Source organism: Heliangelus exortis, chromosome 15, assembly GCF_036169615.1.
Source record: "Heliangelus exortis chromosome 15, bHelExo1.hap1, whole genome shotgun sequence".
NCBI lineage: Eukaryota > Metazoa > Chordata > Aves > Apodiformes > Trochilidae > Heliangelus > Heliangelus exortis.
Genome location: NC_092436.1, coordinates 15,930,782 through 15,951,132, shown reverse-complemented (window position 1 = coordinate 15,951,132; position 20,351 = coordinate 15,930,782). Strand labels below are relative to the sequence as shown.

General features: G+C 58.3%; 4 protein-coding genes across 4 annotated transcripts; all 4 read right to left on the bottom strand.

Annotated features, from left to right (window-relative positions):
• Positions 1-265: 265 nt before the first annotated feature.
• Positions 266-3,158, bottom strand: LOC139803080 (protocadherin gamma-A10-like). The gene has a single exon (XM_071758879.1). It carries the CDS (start codon positions 2,809-2,811, stop codon positions 295-297), a length of 2,517 nt encoding a protein of 838 aa, XP_071614980.1. The 5' UTR covers positions 2,812-3,158; the 3' UTR covers positions 266-294.
• A 2,042-nt stretch (positions 3,159-5,200) lies between these two features.
• On the bottom strand, positions 5,201-7,819 carry LOC139803254 (protocadherin gamma-B5-like). Its single transcript, XM_071759192.1, has one exon. The coding sequence runs from the start codon at positions 7,817-7,819 to the stop codon at positions 5,201-5,203; it is 2,619 nt and encodes an 872-aa protein (XP_071615293.1).
• A 4,992-nt stretch (positions 7,820-12,811) lies between these two features.
• LOC139803109 (protocadherin gamma-A10-like) lies at positions 12,812-15,672 on the bottom strand. The gene has a single exon (XM_071758949.1). It carries the CDS (start codon positions 15,355-15,357, stop codon positions 12,865-12,867), a length of 2,493 nt encoding a protein of 830 aa, XP_071615050.1. The 5' UTR covers positions 15,358-15,672; the 3' UTR covers positions 12,812-12,864.
• Positions 15,673-17,102: 1,430 nt separating this feature from the next.
• On the bottom strand, positions 17,103-20,342 carry LOC139803099 (protocadherin gamma-B5-like). The gene has a single exon (XM_071758938.1). The coding sequence runs from the start codon at positions 19,652-19,654 to the stop codon at positions 17,108-17,110; it is 2,547 nt and encodes an 848-aa protein (XP_071615039.1). The 5' UTR covers positions 19,655-20,342; the 3' UTR covers positions 17,103-17,107.
• Between the last annotated feature and the right edge of the window lie 9 nt (positions 20,343-20,351).

The window sequence follows — 20,351 nt, the reverse complement described above, 5'->3', positions numbered from 1 at the left end:
AGCTCTGAGGTCCCTTCCAACCCAGCCCATTCTAGGATTCTATGAAAACCCCTCATACCTCTGATCCATAGAAACTGACGACACACCACAAGCTATAAAACGCCCAAGTGAAGTCCCAGTCATCAAAGCACTAGCTCCAAAAGCAACATCAAACTTCTTCAGCACATGAGCAACTCAAAACACACGGATCACTCCTGTGCACTAGTGCAAAATTTACACCTAGGCCTAAGAGCCACCATTCACAGGAGTCCTCAGGCAACAGCAAAGGAGATGATGAATGGACAACAAAGAGGATCAAGAAAGGGAGGGCAGGAGAGGGCGGTCAGAGGCACTCACCGGGGTCGGGGCGGTGGGGTCGGGGGGGCAGGGGGCACCGTCAGGGTCCTCGGCGAGCAGCGGCGCGGGCTCGTCGGGCGGCGGTCGGGCCGGCAGGGTGTCACAGCAGCTGCCGGGCGACAAGCGGAGGTGGCTCTTGCGCGAGTCGGCGGTGAGCGACACCTCGTGCGAGTAGGAGTGCAGGAAGGCGCGGACGCCGTCGATGCCCACGAAGTGCGAGGCCGGGACGCCGCGCAAGGCGCCGCTGCCCGCCGCCAGCAGCTGCTGCGAGCGGCGCCAGCGCCGCAGGCGCAGCGTCAGCAGCAGCAGCAGGAAGGCGAGGAAGAGGCAGGACACGGCCGCCACGGCCACCACCAGCCAGCGCGTCAGCCTGCCGGCCGCCTCGCCCGGCGCCGCCGCCGCCGCCGAGGCCGCGCTGCCCAGCTCCGACACCAGCTCGGCCACGCTCTCGGCCAGCACCAGCGTCAGCGTGGCCGTGGCCGACAGCGCCGGCCGCCCGTGGTCCTTCACCACCACCACCAGGCTCTGCCGCGCCGCGTCGCGGGCCAGCGGGAACCGCGCCGTCCGCACCTCGCCGCTGTGCAGCCCCACGCGGAACAGACCCGGCTCCGTCGCCTTCCACACCTCGTACGACAGCCACGCGTTCTGACCCGCGTCCGCGTCCACCGCCACCACCTTGGCCACCAGCGAGCCGGGCTCCGACCACCGCGGCGCCAGCTCCACCGCCGGCCACCCCGCTGGCGACAACGAGCCCAGCGACGAAGACGAAGACGCCGAGGCCGGCGGCGGGTAGAGCACCTGCGGCGCGTTGTCGTTCTCGTCCACGATCTCCAGCCGCACCGACACGTTGCTGCTCAGCGCCGGCGCGCCGCCGTCCTCCGCCACCACCCACAGCCCCACCTCGCGCACCTCCTCGTAGTCGAAGGAGCGCAGCGCGTACAGCGCGCCCGTCTCCGCCTGCACCGACACGTACGACGACAGCGCTGCTCCCCGCACCCGGCCCTCCACCAGCCGGTACCGCACGCGCGCGTTCTCACCCCAGTCCGCGTCCGACGCCCGCACCCGCAGCACCAGCGCGCCCGCCGCGTTGTTCTCGGACACGCGCGCGCTGTACCGCTCCTCCGAGAACACCGGCGCGTTGTCGTTCACGTCCAGCACCCGCAGCGCCAGCACCGCGCTGCTCCGCAGCGCCGGCGACCCGCCGTCGGCCGCCCGCACCGTCACGTTGTACTCCGACACCTTCTCCCGGTCCAGCTCCCGAGACGTCTCCACTCGGTAGTAATTGTCAAGCGATTTCACCAGACGGAATGGGACCCCGCTGTCCAGCGAGCACCGCACTTGGCCATTGGCACCCGAGTCCCGGTCCTGCACACGCAGCAGGGCCACCACCGTTCCCGCTGGGGAGTCCTCGGAGATCTCGCTCAGCTGAGACGTTACTGTCAATTCGGGCGCATTGTCGTTGACGTCCACTACGGTGATCGAAACTTTCGCTGTGTCGGAAAGGCCCCCTCCATCCCGAGCCTGCAACTTTAGTTCGTAGGAGTCTGCTTCTTCGAAGTCCAGGTTCCGCAACAGCGTGATCTCTCCCGTCTCGGAGTCCAACTGGAAAAACAGCGATGCCATGTTCAAATCTTTCTTCAACGAGTACTTGACGTGTCCGTTTACGCCCTCGTCGGCGTCGGTGGCCGTGAGGGTGACGAGGACGGAGCCCACGGGCACGTCCTCCGCCACACGCACCGTGTACTCCGCCGCGCTGAACACGGGCGCGTTGTCGTTGGCGTCCAGCACCGCCACGCGGATCCGCGCCGTGCCCGTCCGTGCCGGCTCTCCGCCGTCGCTCGCCCGCAGCACCAGCTCGTGAAACGCCGCCTCCTCCCGGTCCAGCGCCTTCGCCAGCACCAGCTCGGGCCGCTGATCCCCGCCGGGGCCCGTCTGCACGGCCAGCGAGAAGTGCTCGTCGCCGCTCAGCTCGTAGCTCTGCAGAGAATTCTGACCCAAGTCTGGGTCGTGAGCCTCGGACAGGGGAAACCGAGACCCCGGAGTTGTCGTCTCGCTCATTCTCTCCTCCATCTCCGTTTCCTTGAAGCTGGGTGCGTTGTCATTAATATCCGTGATTTCAATTTCGATCCCATAAACCTTCATTTCCCCCTCCACTATCAGCTCACACCGCAGCACGCATTTCTCCACCAGCCGGCACAGCTGCTCCCGGTCTATCCTCTCCGCTGTCACCAAATGTCCCGTCTTCCCCTGCAGACCGAAATACTGGGTCCTGCCTTCAGACACAAGGCGGACGCCGCGTTCTCCGAGCGCCGTCAGGTCCAGCGCCAGGTCCTTGGCCACGTCGCCCACGAACGAGCCCTTGGGCATCTCCTCGGGAACCGAGTAGCGCAGCTGGCCCCACGCCGCCTCCCACGCCGCCACCAGCACGCCCCACAGCAGGGCTCGCTCCCGCCGGCCCCAACGCCTCCCCGCCATTCCACGCACCTCCGCCGCTCACAACGCCTCCGATCGGGCTCCGGGTCCCGCTCCCGCCTCCTCTCCGCTCCCCTCCGCCTCGCTGCAGCACGGCTCCGCACCGGGGGACGCTCGCAGACCGCCCGGCCGCCGAGCCAGCCAGCCAGCGAGCGATGGAGCCGGGCCGCAGCGGGCGGGGCTGCTGCACCGCTCCGGCCTTCCTCTCGCTCCTCCTCGGTCAGCAGCGGCACCCGCAGCCTCCTCCCGGCACTGCACCCACCCAGCGCTGCCCGACCCTCCGCTGCCACCGGCAGCTCGCGGGAATAGAGACCATTCCGCGCAGGGAAAATCAACTCTGAATGCCGAGGGAAAAAGAAAAGAATTCCTTTCGTCGCCATTTAGCTGCTCCTGCAAAGCAGCGATCCCCGTAACGAAAAGAACAGCTCTTGGAGCAGTGCTTGAAGGATTTTTCCTTCACTCTTGTTTCAAACTGAAAGTGCTTCGTAGAGCCGCACTAATTCCCCACATCCTCATCGACAGACTGACACAACAAGGAAGATATTCCTTGAAATGAAGACCGGAAATTTCCCTCCTTCGCTTCCTCTCAGCTCTGCTTTTCTAAATGGCACGTGTGGTTTCTACATTACGTGTCATCATAAAGAGTATTTCCAGCCTTTTCATCCCGATTCGAAACCATCCCCATCAGCAATTTCTCTCGCACTCGTGCTTGAATACGTTACACAAACAAAAGAAATTAAAACGTCCAAAGCAATAAAACCGCGACTCTCAAACTGCTCAGACAGAAACGCGCCGAGAACCTGGAAGCATCAGGCTCAGTAACAAGAAGGGCTGGAACTCTACTTAAATACTGCACACGGAACACGATGGAAATCAACTTCCCAACCACAACTGACTGAGATCAGACATTTGAAAGATTAACAAGGTGGGACTGGTTCCACCTGCCCAAAATTACCTACTCGGCTCCACACAAGCTGTCGGGAAAATTTTCTCCGTTTTCAAACGGAGAAAAGCAATGGAATGTTTCAGTTCAGCATCTGAGCTCTTGGCTAGACCATTAAAGCTGCATGAAGGTGCAGCCAATACTGAGAAAGTGAATTGCATATAACCAGTAATTTTCCTTGAAAATACGCCATTCTACCTAGGGATTGTATAACGTAATACACATATGCAGTTACTTAATTTGACATTTTAAACGACTCGTATGGTTTCTGTTCCAGAAACCAAGGTGTGAGGGACTGCAATTTCTTTAACGCAGTATTAATCTCATTCCTAAATCATCATCTTTGAAAAACACATTTCAACGGAGTACTGTAGAACAGCAAAAGATAATAGCTCACCCTGAACTACTTCTACTACTTGGTCTATTTGTAAGCGTGTTAATGCACTTTATTCACGTGCCTAATGGTTTCGTTTACATATGTACCTCACCAGACCAGATAGGGACCCTGGCAGCCAGGACTGATACAGAAAGTACCGAGAGACTGAACTTTACGGATTGGAAATCCCCTCCCCTCACCAACATCAACCAAGCACCTCTCTAAGGGAAAGGAGAGAAAATAAGAAAGTCCTTTTGCATTTGAGATAACATTTTACGCCTCCACTTCTTTATGAAAACCCAGTCAAGCCTTTTTCTTCCGTCACCACCGAGAAAACCGAAAAACATTTAACTGCCTGCCCTTAAATTAGGCGAAGCTTCCCTGCTACATTCCTTCCCCGAGACAAGCGCCAATACTCCCCATGTAATAAATACAGACTAAAGTTAGAGTTACAGTTTTTGTTTTGCTTTGCTTTTGAGATACCATTTTACACTACCACTTCTTCACGAAAGGTGAATAAAGAACTGCACAAAAGAGGGGAACTGAGAGAATAAAATAAAGTAGAAAAGAAATATCATACTTGAATAAAATGTATCAACCCGACTTGTGCTACTAATCCACAGCAGGTTTTCATCGAGGATGAGAAAGCACAATCCCTAAAAGGAAACACGCACAATTTCAGAAAGAAAAAGGTCTCCAACACTACCCCTCAATTGTATTGTCCCAGCTCTGTCACGAAGCACCAGAACTCGTTCTACACTGGAAGGGGTCACCTTCTGCGCTTCTAGAACACATCATTTCAGACAAGACAATCGTTCAAGACAAAACCTCTCGGCTCAAACTGAACCTGCCAACACCGAGAACAGGACTGAAAATTCTAACTCACAAGAAGGGAGTCGTTCTGCGTTCTAGATCAAATTATTTCTCTACAACACAAACGTTCAAGACAAAACCTCTCGGCTCAACCTGAGCCGCAACTAACTGACTGCATTTAGAGGGAGTCACCCGTCTCTCCCGTTCCCTAAGGGACACATACAGCAGCACTCCCTATCCACCCGACAAAAACCCAGCGTTCAGTACGGAAACTGGGAAAGAAGGGTGAAGGAGAAAAGCAACAAGAAGTCACCTTCTCCGCTACTAGCACAAAACCTCTCGGCACAACCTGAACCTGCCAACACCGAAGAACAGAACTGACAATTCTTACAAGGCTTACAGACCTGCGGTGCGTCGGGGCGGGCGGGCGGCTGTGCCGGTCCGGCGCTGGGGCTCGGGCTCCGCTCCCCGCAGGGCTCCCCGGCGAGCAGCTCCTCGGCGGGCAGGCTGGGCACGGGCGGCGGCGGCCAAGCGGGCTCGGGCAGGGCGCGTCCCGGCGCCACGCAGAGGTTGTAGGAGTAGGGCAAGGTGCCCTCGCAGAAGTCGGCCGGGAAGGCGGCGCCGGGCACGGAGAAGCGCTGCGCGGCCAGGCAGCGCAGGACGGCGGGCGGCCCGGCCCGGCGCAGCCGCGCCAGCACGGCCAGCGCCACGCTCAGCAGGAAGAGGGCGGAGAGCAGCGCCAGCGCCAGCACCAGGTAGAACTGCAGCTCGGCCGGCGAGTCGGCGCCCGCCGCCCGCTCGCTCAGCTCCGGCAGCGCCTCCTGCAAGCTCTCGGCCAGCACCACGTGCAGCGTGGCCGTGGCCGACAGCGCCGGCTGCCCGTGGTCCTTCACCACGGCCACCAGCCGCTGCTTCGCCGCGTCCCTCTCCGACACGGCCCGCGCCGTCCGCACCTCGCCGCTGTGCAGCCCCACGCGGAACAGCGCCGGCTCCGCCGCCTGCACCAGCTCGTACGACAGCCACGCGTTGCGCCCCGCGTCCGCGTCCACCGCCACCACCTTGCCCACCAGGTACCCGGCCTCGGCCGACCGCGGCACCACCTCGAACGCCACCGACGAGGACGAGGAGGAGGAGGAGGAAGGCTCCGGCCCCGCAGTCCCTGCCGGCGGCCACAGCACCCGCGGCGCGTTGTCGTTGCGGTCCAGCACGAAGACGCGCACCGTCGCCGTGGAGCTCCGCGCCGGCGCCCCGCTGTCCTGCGCCCGCACCGCCACCGTGAACTCGCGGCACTGCTCGTAGTCGAAGGAGCGCTGCGCGTACACCGCGCCGCTCCGCGCCTCCACCGACACGTACGGCGCCGCGCCCGCGCTGCCGCCCGCCAGCCAGTAGCTCACGCGCCCGTTGGCGCCCGCGTCCGCGTCCCGCGCCACCACGCGCACCACCGCCGCGCCCGCCGCGTTGTTCTCCGACACGTACGCGCTGTACGCCGCCTCCTCGAACACCGGCGCGTTGTCGTTCACGTCCGACACCTCCAGCACCAGCTCCGCGCTGCTCCACAGCGACGGGCTGCCCCGGTCCCTGGCCACCACCCTCACGCGGTGCTCCGACGCCTGCTCGCGGTCCAGCGCGCTCCCCGTCAACACCTTGTACGAGCCGCCTGACGAGGCCACCAGCGACAGCGGCGCCTCGCCCGACAGCTCGCACCTCACATCGCCGTTCTCCCCCGAGTCTCTGTCCCGCACCTTCACCAGGGCCACCACGGTGCCTACTGGCGCGTCCTCGGGCACCGGGCTCGACACCGACGTCAGTACCACCTCGGGCGCGTTGTCGTTGACATCTAGAACCTCAACGTCAACCTTGCAGTGAGCCACCAGCCCGCCCCCATCCCTCGCCTCCACTGCAAGGTTAAACAGGCGTGTGTCCTCGTAATCCAGCGCCTCCTTTAGCGTGATGATCCCGCTCTCTGCGTCCACCACGAATTTTTCAAGCACTTTGGTAGGAGTTTCTCCGAAGCTGTAAGAGACGTGTGCGTTAGTTCCCGCGTCGGCGTCCGAGGCGGAGACGTTCAACACCACCGAGCCGGGCAGCGCGTCCTCCCGAAGGCTCACGCGGTACCGGTCCTGCGCGAACACGGGTGGGTTGTCGTTGGCGTCGGTGACGTTGATGCAGAGCTGGGCGGTGCCGCTGCGGGGCGGGTCACCGCCGTCCAGCGCCGTCAGCACCAACCGCACGCTCTGCTCGCTCTCCCGGTCCAGTGCTCGGCGCAGAACCAGCTCCGCGAACTTCTTGCCGTCCTCGCTCTCCTTCACCTCCACCCCGAAGTACTTGTTGGCCTCCAGTTCGTAGCTCTGCAGCGAGTTACTGCCCACGTCCGGGTCTTCAGCCCTGCCCAAATAAAATCGAGTGCCAGCAGAAGTGAATTCGTTGATCTCCAGCTGGAAGTTTTCACGCAGGAACCGCGGGGAATTGTCGTTGACGTCCTGGATGTCGACGTGGACGTGGAAAACGTTGAGCGGGTTCTCCACCAGCGCCTCGAAGCTGACGGAGCAGGACGCCGCCTCGCCGCACATCTCCTCCCGGTCCAGCCTCTCGCTCACGTACAGCTCCCCGCTCTCCTCGCTCACACCGAAGTATTGCTTCTCGGCGCTGAGCCGCAGCTTGCGTGCCGGCAGCTCGGCGGGGCTCAGCCCCAGGTCCCTCGCCAGCGGCCCCACCAGCGAGCCTCTGCCCAGCTCCTCGGGGATGGCGTAGCGGATCCGCTCGCCCGCCGCCCGGCAGCACAAGCCCAGCAGCCAGGCGGCCAGCAGCACCACCACTCGCCCGGCTCCTCGCCCCCGGCTCGGCCTCGGCCCCTGCGTCTGCCCCTCCCCGCACGCCATGCTCGGCCCCGCAGCTCGCTGCGATCCTCCCTCCTGCCGCTGCCCTTTCTGCTTGCCTGCCAGTCCCTCTCCGCAGGCAGCTCCGGGCTCGGACGCCGCTGCTCTCGCCTCTGCTGCCCGTGCCGCTGCCGCTCTGGCCGGCGCCGGGCGAGCGAGCAGCCTGCGGGGGCAGAACGCTGCGGCGGCTCCGGCTGCGGCTGCGGCTCCAGCGCCGCTCCGCGTCGGCCAACAGCGGCACCCGGAGGATCCCACACGGCACCGCAGCCTCCTGATCGCCCGCATCGGGGTACTGACTTTGGGTCCCGATTCTCTGTTGCCACCCGGCTCTGGCCTCTCTTCTTCAGTACAATATTTAATGTCAGAGTCAGTTGCTTAATGCAAGTCCAAGAGAGCTTACAAGTGAGACACCCTGTCAAGTGCTTTCAGCTCATGTCCTTGAATTACAATGAATATCTGAATGAAATATTCCCAGCAGAGATGGAAGTAAAGGAACGATGCTAACAAGGGGGTCTCTAGGAGCAATACACAACTGTATAGCTGTGGAAGTCTTTATATTCATTTCTACTTTCATTTGATGGGACAAATACTGAAGGAGGAAATACTCATGGTGGAACAATCCCTAGGTAATCATAGAATCTTTGGTGTTAGAAAACACATAGATGATTCTCAAGTACAACCACCAAACCAACACCTGCATGCCCATTAAACCACATTCCAAAGGGCTTTCTTTTCAACACCCCTGGGACATTGACTCCACCCTATCCCAACGCTTGACCACTATTTCAGCAAAGAAATTTGCCCTAATATCTGATCTGAACCTTTCCTCAACCTCTCTTGAGGCTGTTTTCTCTCAGAAATGGAACAAAACAAAAGCCACTGCAATCCTGTCATGCCAGACCTGCAAAGGGTTTCCATCTTTCCTCTGTATCTATCATTGGCTCATGTTTGTGTCACTGTTCTTCTCCTACGGAGAAAAATGACACTGAGAATTATACCACCCCAAAGGTAATGTGGATAGCTCTAAAATAAGACAGCAGTGATCTTGTCTATACTAAATATACCTTTAATATTTTCCTTCTGATGGACAACAATTGTTGTTTTCCACCTCCATACTCAAGGGGCTGTCAATCCAAAGTGCATAGCCATGTCAAGTCTTCCATACATCCTCAGAATGATCTGGTTTGAAAGGGACATTAAGAGATCACCTAGACCAACCTCTACCATGGGCAAAGGACAGCTTTTCCAAACTCCATACTGCTCAGAGCCCCAGCCAACCTGTCCTTGAACTCTTCCAGTGATGGCACAGCTTCTCTGGGCAGCCTGTTTCAGTGACTTATCATAAACCACACCTTCCTTGAGTACAAGCAATATCTACCTCCTTACAGTTTAAAACCCATTGCTCTTTGTGTCCTGTCATGCCAGGCCATGGTAAGAACTCTCTCTCTCTCTCTCTCTCCTATAAGCCCTTTTAAGTATTGAAAGGCTACTGTAAGGTCTCCCTAGAGGCCTTCTTCATAGGGGAGGTATTTCAGTCCTTTGAACATTTCCATGTCCTTCTCTGATACTAATTTAACAGTTTAATGTTTCATGAAAGTGGAGTAGAGGGGGAGAATATCTTCCCTCAACCTGCTGCTGGCCATAAATCTGGTGGTGCAACACAGGGTAAGATTTGCTTTTGAGCAGCATGGACATTATCACCAGGTCATGTCCCAGTTGTCACCCACCAGTTTCCCCAAGGCCTTCTCCACAGGGCTGTTCTCAGTCCTCCAGTCTGCACTGAAACTGGACATTGTCCTGATGTAGGTGCAGGAACTTGCACTGAGCCTTGCTAAACTTCACAAGATACACTTGAGTCCAGTTCTCCAGCATGTTATGGTCCTTTCAGATGGCATTGCTTCCCTTGAGTCAATCAACTCCACCATGTAACATGGTGTAATCTAATATATAATACTGAGATATAGGAACAGTAGTGGTCCACGTCCTTGAGGAACACCACACATCACTGATTTCCACTTGTACACTGAGCCATTGACTCTAATTCTTTGGATATCACCACTCAGCCATTTCCTTCTCCATCCAACAGTCCACCTCTCAAAACCACCTCTCTCCAAAAGAGGAGCCTCTCATTTGGGGGAGACAAAGTGGGATACCCTGCAGCACCCTCCAGCTGACCCCTCAGACTGTGCTGCCTTCCCACTCTGCACTTTGAGCCTTGCAGAAGAAATGGTTTTGCTTTCTTTCACAACAGACAAGTGTTCCTGGGTGAGCACACGTCTCTGTGAAAGCCTTCCCCTTTACAGCTGCCAAAATCTGAAGTGTGTACAGGACGTGATCCTGCACTCAGACAATGGGAACAGAAGTAACCCTGAGGTCACCCTCATGACAACAAGCAAGGGAACTCTTTGGAACATGCAGAACTGAATGGTTCAAGTGGAATAAAACACCTCGGGCCAAGCTTCTTGAGCAGTAAAATGAACTCAAATAGCATGGTACTGCATTAAACACATGGGTGTGTTGAGAGAACCCTGTCTCGTGTCACACTCACTGTTCCACAGTGCCTTCTGCTAAGGTCATGTTTAGGTCTGTTTCACTCCAACAAGAACAGAACACAAAATACACACCTCCTGCCCTTCCCAGCCACTCCAGCATGAACAAGAGGCACTAACACACAGCATGTTGCTAGAAGAGGCTATGCTGATGATTACAAGTCAACTTTCTCACAAAGTAGGCCAAGAGAAGGGAAAAAAACAAACCAAACCCATAAGTCAGACAAGCAAGGCAAGGCAAGGAAGCAGTAAAAGATAACGTGTCATCAGAGAAACTTACTGGGAAATCTTCTTGGTCTTTACTGCAGAAAGTGAAATTCATCCCTGAAGGTCATTTATATATGGAGCTGTAATTACAGCCCCAAAATTGTGCTCTCAACTAAAAGCAGAGGGTTTCATTTTCTGAAACAGCCACCAGCTCTATGCAGTATTTTTCTGCTTTCTGGCCTGCTCATCTCCCACAAATATGAAGCCATCAGTTTGAAACACTTTATCATGGGCCTCTTCCTCAAGCTAAGTCTTTTGAGAAGTTGCAATAGTCTCTTTTAACTTCAGTTTCACTTTCCCCCCATACAAGATTCTGTCTTACACGGTGGAATTATGTGCTGAGAAAAAAATGCTCATACAAAAACACTGTCCAGAAATGGGAAAAGGAAAAACAACCTTCCAGGAAACAAAAATCTGAGAGAAAGTCTAATTCTTCTGTAAAGTAATGCTCCATCTGAATGTTTCTGGGAGATACAGATGGATGAGGAAGAATTCACACAGGAATTACACCAGTCATGAATTCAGACTGTTGCTCAGGCAAAATTACATTAATCCAACACACTTCTCTAGTTCACAGTCTGTCTGTCTCTCTCCTTGCTCTTCATTCACAGCCTTTGGCTGCACTATATCCAGTATCTGGCCATGTGTCAGCCACAGGAATTTCATTCAGTGACATCTTGGAGAAACACAAGTGCATCAAAATCTTCTTCTGTCACATGTACACCTTTGAGGTCTTCCAGTGATGGAGACCAATCCCCCAGCCCAACAATTCTAGCAGATCTTTTAATCTTTTCAGGGTTAACAGCCACAACGAGCCCCAGCTTTACACCTGGTTAACAAGGAACCAACGGGGAAACCTACAGAACTGAAGGCATCAGAGCTTAACACTGCAGAAGACATCAGTGGTAGAAGGTACATAACTGAAGGGGAAGTTGCACACACAGCTTCTCCTTATTGAGAACAAGGATCCCAACTCAGGCAGGTGCAAAAGGTTATCTCTGCTCATCACACTAATTTGAAGGAATGACTGCATTTACAGAGAGTGAAACAGCAGTCATAAAATGAATGGCACAGGCCTTAGCACCAATCATGACATTGAACCACCAGTGAAAACATGTTGGGCCTCCAATTGTCCTGTTTCAAAGCCAGGCTCTCACTTTCCCTGCTGAGCATAGGAAGCCTTTAGTTGAACCATGGAAAATATCCAACTTTTGACCATTTATCACTCTCAGGATGAAGAGCATTTAAATCAGTAATATAAGGGGGGAGGAATGTGGTATCCATTTTCTTGTATATTTGTATATATTTATTAATTTTTTCCTATTTATCATTCCTGTTTCATTAAAGTTGTGTAGTTTAGTTTCCAACCCAAAAGTCTCTCTCCCTTATTCTCTCTCCTTTCTTATCCGGGAGGAGAGAGAGATTAATAGAGAGAATCTGAAACTCGGTTTAATTGCCGGGCCAGTGTTAAACCGTGACACACACTCAGCTGAAGAAAAGTAAAATATTCCAAAGGGCCTAAGTGATACACAGCTCAGTCAAAGCCTCAGTCCTTTCTATAACCTCAAAGACACCACCATGCACATGGGCTGTTTGGAAGATCCATCACTCTACAACCATCAATAGAATGTTTAGATCTAAGACCAGCAACCACCATCCAAAGGATTGGTGTTACCCAGCATGACAGTGGATAAAATGAGTGACTTCCTTGAACTTTCTTCAAAAAACAGGCCCCAAAAACCAGAAATCACTGACTGAAGTGCCCTCCTATCCCCTACATGCCCTCCAGTATTCATACTGACAAAACGCCAGCAGTTACTTCATGTATAGAATAGACACCCATAACATCTATAGATTGATCAAGACTGGGAAAAGCTTAACACACAAAACCTAACTGTGAGGAAACTCAAGGTGACAGCAACCTCACTCCTACAGCCTCTCTCACACCAACACTGACACCGAGCAAGGACCACACGTTCAAGACCCGCGGCAAGAGCACACAGAGCACGGCAGAACCTTAATTATAATGCACGGTGAAGCCCAGTCCTACTGTATGCCACAAAAACGGTAAATCCGAGTAAGGACCCCACATTCACCAACCCAAATCAACAAAAACCACCCTCACAGAGAGTGCTGCCCAGCAAAGCATGGCCTTCCCTGGCACACAATTTCCCACGGCTGGGATGGATGCCCAGGAACTGGGAAAGTGGCACGGAGAATAAGAGCAGCGGATCAAGCGTGGTCAGAGGCACTCACCGGGGTCGGGGCGGTGGGGTCGGGGGGGCAGGGGGCACCGTCAGGGTCCTCGGCGAGCAGCGGCGCGGGCTCGTCGGGCGGCGGTCGGGCCGGCAGGGTGTCACAGCAGCTGCCGGGCGACAAGCGGAGGTGGCTCTTGCGCGAGTCGGCGGTGAGCGACACCTCGTGCGAGTAGGAGTGCAGGAAGGCGCGGACGCCGTCGATGCCCACGAAGTGCGAGGCCGGGACGCCGCGCAAGGCGCCGCTGCCCGCCGCCAGCAGCTGCTGCGAGCGGCGCCAGCGCCGCAGGCGCAGCGTCAGCAGCAGCAGCAGGAAGGCGAGGAAGAGGCAGGACACGGCCGCCACGGCCACCACCAGCCAGCGCGTCAGCCTGCCGGCCGCCTCGCCCGGCGCCGCCGCCGCCGCCGAGGCCGCGCTGCCCAGCTCCGACACCAGCTCGGCCACGCTCTCGGCCAGCACCAGCGTCAGCGTGGCCGTGGCCGACAGCGCCGGCCGCCCGTGGTCCTTCACCACCACCACCAGGCTCTGCCGCGCCGCGTCGCGGGCCAGCGGGAACCGCGCCGTCCGCACCTCGCCGCTGTGCAGCCCCACGCGGAACAGACCCGGCTCCGTCGCCTTCCACACCTCGTACGACAGCCACGCGTTCTGACCCGCGTCCGCGTCCACCGCCACCACCTTGGCCACCAGCGAGCCGGGCTCCGACCACCGCGGCGCCAGCTCCACCGCCGGCCACCCCGCTGGCGACAACGAGCCCAGCGACGAAGACGCCGAGGCCGGCGGCGGGTAGAGCACCTGCGGCGCGTTGTCGTTCTCGTCCACGATCTCCAGCCGCACCGACACGTTGCTGCTCAGCGCCGGCGCGCCGCCGTCCTCCGCCACCACCCACAGCCCCACCTCGCGCACCTCCTCGTAGTCGAAGGAGCGCAGCGCGTACAGCGCGCCCGTCTCCGCCTGCACCGACACGTACGACGACAGCGCTGCTCCCCGCACCCGGCCCTCCACCAGCCGGTACCGCACGCGCGCGTTCTCACCCCAGTCCGCGTCCGACGCCCGCACCCGCAGCACCAGCGCGCCCGCCGCGTTGTTCTCCGACACGCGCGCGCTGTACCGCTCCTCCGAGAACACCGGCGCGTTGTCGTTCACGTCCAGCACCCGCAGCGCCAGCACCGCGCTGCTCCACAGCGCCGGCGACCCGCCGTCGGCCGCCCGCACCGTCACGTTGTACTCCGACACCTTCTCCCGGTCCAGCTCCCGAGACGTCTCCACGCGGAAGTAATTCTCAAGAGACCTAACCAGGCGGAAAGGGACCCCGCCTTCCAGCGAGCACCGCACTTGACCATTTGCTCCCGAGTCCCGGTCCTGCACATGCAGAAGAGCAACCACTGTCCCGGAAGAAGCATCCTCAGAGATCTCGCTCAGCGCCGACGATACCGTCAATTCCGGCGCGTTATCGTTCACGTCCGTTATGGTGATGGACACTTTAGACGTGTCGAAAAGGTCCCCGTCGTCCCGTGCCTGCACCTCCAGTTCGTAGGAGTGTCCCTCCTCGAAGTCGACGCTCTGACCCACAGTGATCGCTCCAGTCTCGGAGTTCAGATGGAAAATTTGCGAGGCACTGGCGGATGCTTTCTTTAGTGTGTATTTGATGTGGCCGTTCACGCCCTCGTCGGCGTCGGTGGCCGTGAGGGTGACGAGGACGGAGCCCACGGGCACGTCCTCCGCCACACGCACCGTGTACTCCGCCGCGCTGAACACGGGCGCGTTGTCGTTGGCGTCCAGCACCGCCACGCGGATCCGCGCCGTGCCCGTCCGTGCCGGCTCTCCGCCGTCGCTCGCCCGCAGCACCAGCTCGTGAAACGCCGCCTCCTCCCGGTCCAGCGCCTTCGCCAGCACCAGCTCGGGCCGCTGATCCCCGCCGGGGCCCGTCTGCACGGCCAGCGAGAAGTGCTCGTCGCCGCTCAGCTCGTAGCTCTGCAGAGAATTACGACCCACGTCTGGGTCGTGAGCCTCGTTCAATGGAAAACGCCATCCTGGGGCTGTCAACTCGCTCATTCTCACACGCGTTTCTTCCTCTCGGAAGCTGGGAGCGTTATCGTTAATATCAGTGATTTCCACTTCGATTCCATAAACCTTCATTTCCCCCTCCACTATCAGCTCACACCGCAGCACGCATTTCTCCACCAGCCGGCACAGCTGCTCCCGGTCTATCCTCTCCGCTGTCACCAAATGTCCCGTCTTCCCCTGCAGACCGAAATACTGGGTCCTGCCTTCAGACACAAGGCGGACGCCGCGTTCTCCGAGCGCCGTCAGGTCCAGCGCCAGGTCCTTGGCCACGTCGCCCACGAACGAGCCCTTGGGCATCTCCTCGGGAACCGAGTAGCGCAGCTGGCCCCACGCCGCCTCCCACGCCGCCACCAGCACGCCCCACAGCAGGGCTCGCTCCCGCCGGCCCCAACGCCTCCCCGCCATTCCACGCACCTCCGCCGCTCACAACGCCTCCGATCGGGCTCCGGGTCCCGCTCCCGCCTCCTCTCCGCTCCCCTCCGCCTCGCTGCAGCACGGCTCCGCACCGGGGGACGCTCGCAGACCGCCCGGCCGCCGAGCCAGCCAGCCAGCGAGCGATGGAGCCGGGCCGCAGCGGGCGGGGCTGCTGCACCGCTCCGGCCTTCCTCTCGCTCCTCCTCGGTCAGCAGCGGCACCCGCAGCCTCCTCCCGGCACTGCACCCACCCAGCGCTGCCTCGGTGCCTGCCTTGGTTTTTTTATAAGCTGTTTTTTCTTAATGCACGTGTGTGTTTTTACACTAAAGGTAAAATGATTTGTTAGTGACATTTTACGTTTCGTTTGCAATTAAGCTTGAAAGGCTTGTAGAGGATGAGAATCAAATGAAAACTTGAAAAGTGATAAAAACACGTCTCTGAAATATTCAAATGCAAACTTGCTCAATAACGTGAGCAGGAGAACCCTGTTTCAAATATTTCAGGTAGAATAAAGCGTAAATCAAGTTCCGCAGCACAAGTGGCTGAGATCAGACTTTTAAAGGACTAACAAGGTGGGCTTAGCCCCTCCTGCTGTTATAATTATACTGGGTTTCCCACAAACTCGGAGGAAAATGGTACACAAAGAGTAACAACGCCTATTTTCCCGATATCCATCCTTCAGAAACACTACTTTCAGTTGAAGAAGAGCAGTAGAATGCTCCAGTGAAGCCTCTGAATTCAGAACTAGAAACACGAACAAGCGGAGATGCAGTTATTACTGAGAAAGTAAAGTGAATGGAATTTAACTGGTGATTTTCACAAAAACATCCTTTTTTCCCTTATAAAGTATTCAGCTTGTCCCTGAGTCTTCATCTTGGACAGACACCTATCCAACCCAGTCTCGTAGAAGAGCAGAAGACAAGCGCAGCTGCACGCCTTCACCTACACGGATCATTTGTAAGCGGCCTTTATTCAAGTGCGTAATTGCAGTAATTTGCAAACGTACCTCACTAAACCGAATAGAACCTTTTCTCACCAGTCAAGTACAACTGGTGCAAAATTACTGGGAGACTAAATTCCTCGGCTCTGTATTCTTTCACTCAATGAATTCAACAAAGAACCTCTTTTTACGAAAGAGGATAGCAAATAAAGACAGATTTTTTTGTACCTTTTTTTTAGTTTTTGTTTAGATTTACTTTTGAGAACCCCTTTTCCACTTCAACATTTGCTCCACTTCTTTATGGAAGCTCAATAAAGAACTGCACAAACCAGAAGAACTAAGAGAACCAGCACAAAGTAGGCAAAAAACCACAAACATACCCAGATAAAACTTAGCCACCTGAATAATGCTACTAACCAACAGCACTTTTTTCATCTAAGCGGTGACTAAGACCACAATCCGGAGGAGAAACCCACCACATTTCAACAAGCAAAAACGTCTCCTAGACGTCTACAATGGTGTTTTTCCAGCTCCGACATGGAGACACAAAAAACATATTTCTAAAGAGGAATGAGCTACTGTGGCAGATCCTATTATGATCTACTGTGGCAGATCCAAAATATTATGATCAGAAGGGAGGAAGACAAAACCTCTCAGATAAAGCTGAACCTCTCACCACCAAAACCGTAAAGACTGCTGCAGCCAGCTCTCAGAAGGAGTTACTCACATATTTCATTCCCACACCAAAATATAAAACAACACTCCTCATCCACATGACCCACCGAAAACCCAGAGGTAGAGTTACTCAGAGCAAAGGCTGGGAAAGAAGAAGGGTGAAGGAGCAGAGCGATAGCGCTCGGGCTTACAGACCTGCGGTGCGTCGGGGCGGGCGGGCGGCTGTGCCGGTCCGGCGCTGGGGCTCGGGCTCCGCTCCCCGCAGGGCTCCCCGGCGAGCAGCTCCTCGGCGGGCAGGCTGGGCACGGGCGGCGGCGGCCAAGCGGGCTCGGGCAGGGCGCGTCCCGGCGCCACGCAGAGGTTGTAGGAGTAGGGCAAGGTGCCCTCGCAGAAGTCGGCCGGGAAGGCGGCGCCGGGCACGGAGAAGCGCTGCGCGGCCAGGCAGCGCAGGACGGCGGGCGGCCCGGCCCGGCGCAGCCGCGCCAGCACGGCCAGCGCCACGCTCAGCAGGAAGAGGGCGGAGAGCAGCGCCAGCGCCAGCACCAGGTAGAACTGCAGCTCGGCCGGCGAGTCGGCGCCCGCCGCCCGCTCGCTCAGCTCCGGCAGCGCCTCCTGCAAGCTCTCGGCCAGCACCACGTGCAGCGTGGCCGTGGCCGACAGCGCCGGCTGCCCGTGGTCCTTCACCACGGCCACCAGCCGCTGCTTCGCCGCGTCCCTCTCCGACACGGCCCGCGCCGTCCGCACCTCGCCGCTGTGCAGCCCCACGCGGAACAGCGCCGGCTCCGCCGCCTGCACCAGCTCGTACGACAGCCACGCGTTGCGCCCCGCGTCCGCGTCCACCGCCACCACCTTGCCCACCAGGTACCCGGCCTCGGCCGACCGCGGCACCACCTCGAACGCCACCGACGACGACGACGAGGAGGAGGAGGAAGCAGCCTCCGCTCCCGCAGTCCTTGCCGGCGGCCACAGCACCCGCGGCGCGTTGTCGTTGCGGTCCAGCACGAAGACGCGCACCGTCGCCGTGGAGCTCCGCGCCGGCGCCCCGCCGTCCTGCGCCCGCACCGCCACCGTGAACTCGCGGCACTGCTCGTAGTCGAAGGAGCGCTGCGCGTACACCGCGCCGCTCCGCGCCTCCACCGACACGTACGGCGCCGCGCCCGCGCTGCCGCCCGCCAGCCAGTAGCTCACGCGCCCGTTGGCGCCCGCGTCCGCGTCCCGCGCCACCACGCGCACCACCGCCGCGCCCGCCGCGTTGTTCTCCGACACGTACGCGCTGTACGCCGCCTCCTCGAACACCGGCGCGTTGTCGTTCACGTCCGACACCTCCAGCACCAGCTCCGCGCTGCTCCACAGCGACGGGCTGCCCCGGTCCCTGGCCACCACCCTCACGCGGTGCTCCGACGCCTGCTCGCGGTCCAGCGCGCTCCCCGTCAACACCTTGTACGAGCCGCCCGACGAGGCCACCAGCGACAGCGGCGCCTCGCCCGACAGCTCGCACCGCACATCGCCGTTCTCCCCCGAGTCTCTGTCCCGCACCTTCACCAGGGCCACCACGGTGCCTACTGGCGCGTCCTCGGGCACCGGGCTCGACACCGACGTCAGTACCACCTCGGGCGCGTTGTCATTCACGTCCAGCACCTCCACCTCCACTTCGCAGTGAGCCACCAGCCCGCCCCCATCCCTCGCCTCCACTGCAAGGTTAAACAAGCGTGTGTCCTCGTAGTCCAGCGCCTGCTTTAGCGTGATGATCCCGCTTTCCGCGTCCACCAAGAACTTCTCAAGCACCTTGGACGGCATTTTCCCGAAGCCGTAGGTGATGCGCGCGTTGGTGCCTGCGTCGGCATCCGAGGCTGAGACGTTCAACACCGTCGAGCCGGGCAGCGCGTCCTCCCGCAGGCTCACCTGGTACCGGTCCTGCGCGAACACGGGTGGGTTGTCGTTGGCGTCGGTGACGTTGATGCAGAGCTGGGCGGTGCCGCTGCGGGGCGGGTCACCGCCGTCCAGCGCTGTCAGCACCAACCGCACGCTCTGCTCGCTCTCCCGGTCCAGTGCTCGGCGCAGAACCAGCTCTGCGAACTTCTTGCCATCCTGCCTCTCCTTCGCTTCAACCTCGAAGTATTTGTTGGCTTCCAGCTCGTAGCCCTGCAGCGAGTTACTGCCCACGTCCGGGTCTTCTGCCATGCCCAGGTAGAACCGAGACCCGGAAGAAGTCAGCTCATTGATCTCCATCTGAAAAGTGTCTTGCAGGAACCGCGGGGAATTGTCGTTGACGTCCTGGATGTCGACGTGGACGTGGAAAACGTTGAGCGGGTTCTCCACCAGCGCCTCGAAGCTGACGGAGCAGGACGCCGCCTCGCCGCACATCTCCTCCCGGTCCAGCCTCTCGCTCACGTACAGCTCCCCGCTCTCCTCGCTCACACCGAAGTATTGCTTCTCGGCGCTGAGCCGCAGCTTGCGTGCCGGCAGCTCGGCGGGGCTCAGCCCCAGGTCCCTCGCCAGCGGCCCCACCAGCGAGCCTCTGCCCAGCTCCTCGGGGATGGCGTAGCGGATCCGCTCGCCCGCCGCCCGGCAGCACAAGCCCAGCAGCAAGGCGGCCAGCAGCACCACCACTCGCCCGGCTCCTCGCCCCCGGCTCGGCCTCGGCCTCTGCCTCTGCCCCTCCCCGCACGCCATGCTCGGCCCCGCAGCTCGCCGCGATCCTCCCTCCTGCCGCTGCCCTTTCTGCTTGCCTGCCAGTCCCTCTCCGCAGGCAGCTCCGGGCTCGGACGCCGCTGCTCTCGCCTCTGCTGCCCGTGCCGCTGCCGCTCTGGCCGGCGCCGGGCGAGCGAGCAGCCTGCGGGGGCAGAACGCTGCGGCGGCTCCGGCTGCGGCTGCGGCTCCAGCGCCGCTCCGCGTCGGCCAACAGCGGCACCCGGAGGATCCCACACGACACCGCAGCCTCCCGGTTAACTTCTTTGCTTTATTCTCTTCAGACACGAGTTTTAACAAATTCTGCTTCAGGTGCACCACGTCTTGGAGTCAAACTGTTTGCCAAAGAAAACCACTTTGACCCATCAATCTTCTTGCTTTCATTCCAGCTTCTCGCACTCCTTGGTCTGCTTTTACAGCTTCAGGGAAACCACAGACAACAGCCAGCATTTGGCCATATACCAGCAAAAGAGCATTTCGTTCTACAGTATTTTAGGGAATGTAAATATATCAAATCATTGCCTTGGCAGCTTTAGAGTTTCTTGTCATGGAAGGAAGCTGCTTCTCCTGCCTTGTAATTTTAACCAATTTCTACTTTTCAAGACTATCTCCTTAACTGGCTTTACAACACGAGGAGAAACACGGAAGGAATTGACACCTACTGAAGTGGAGGCATCAGAGT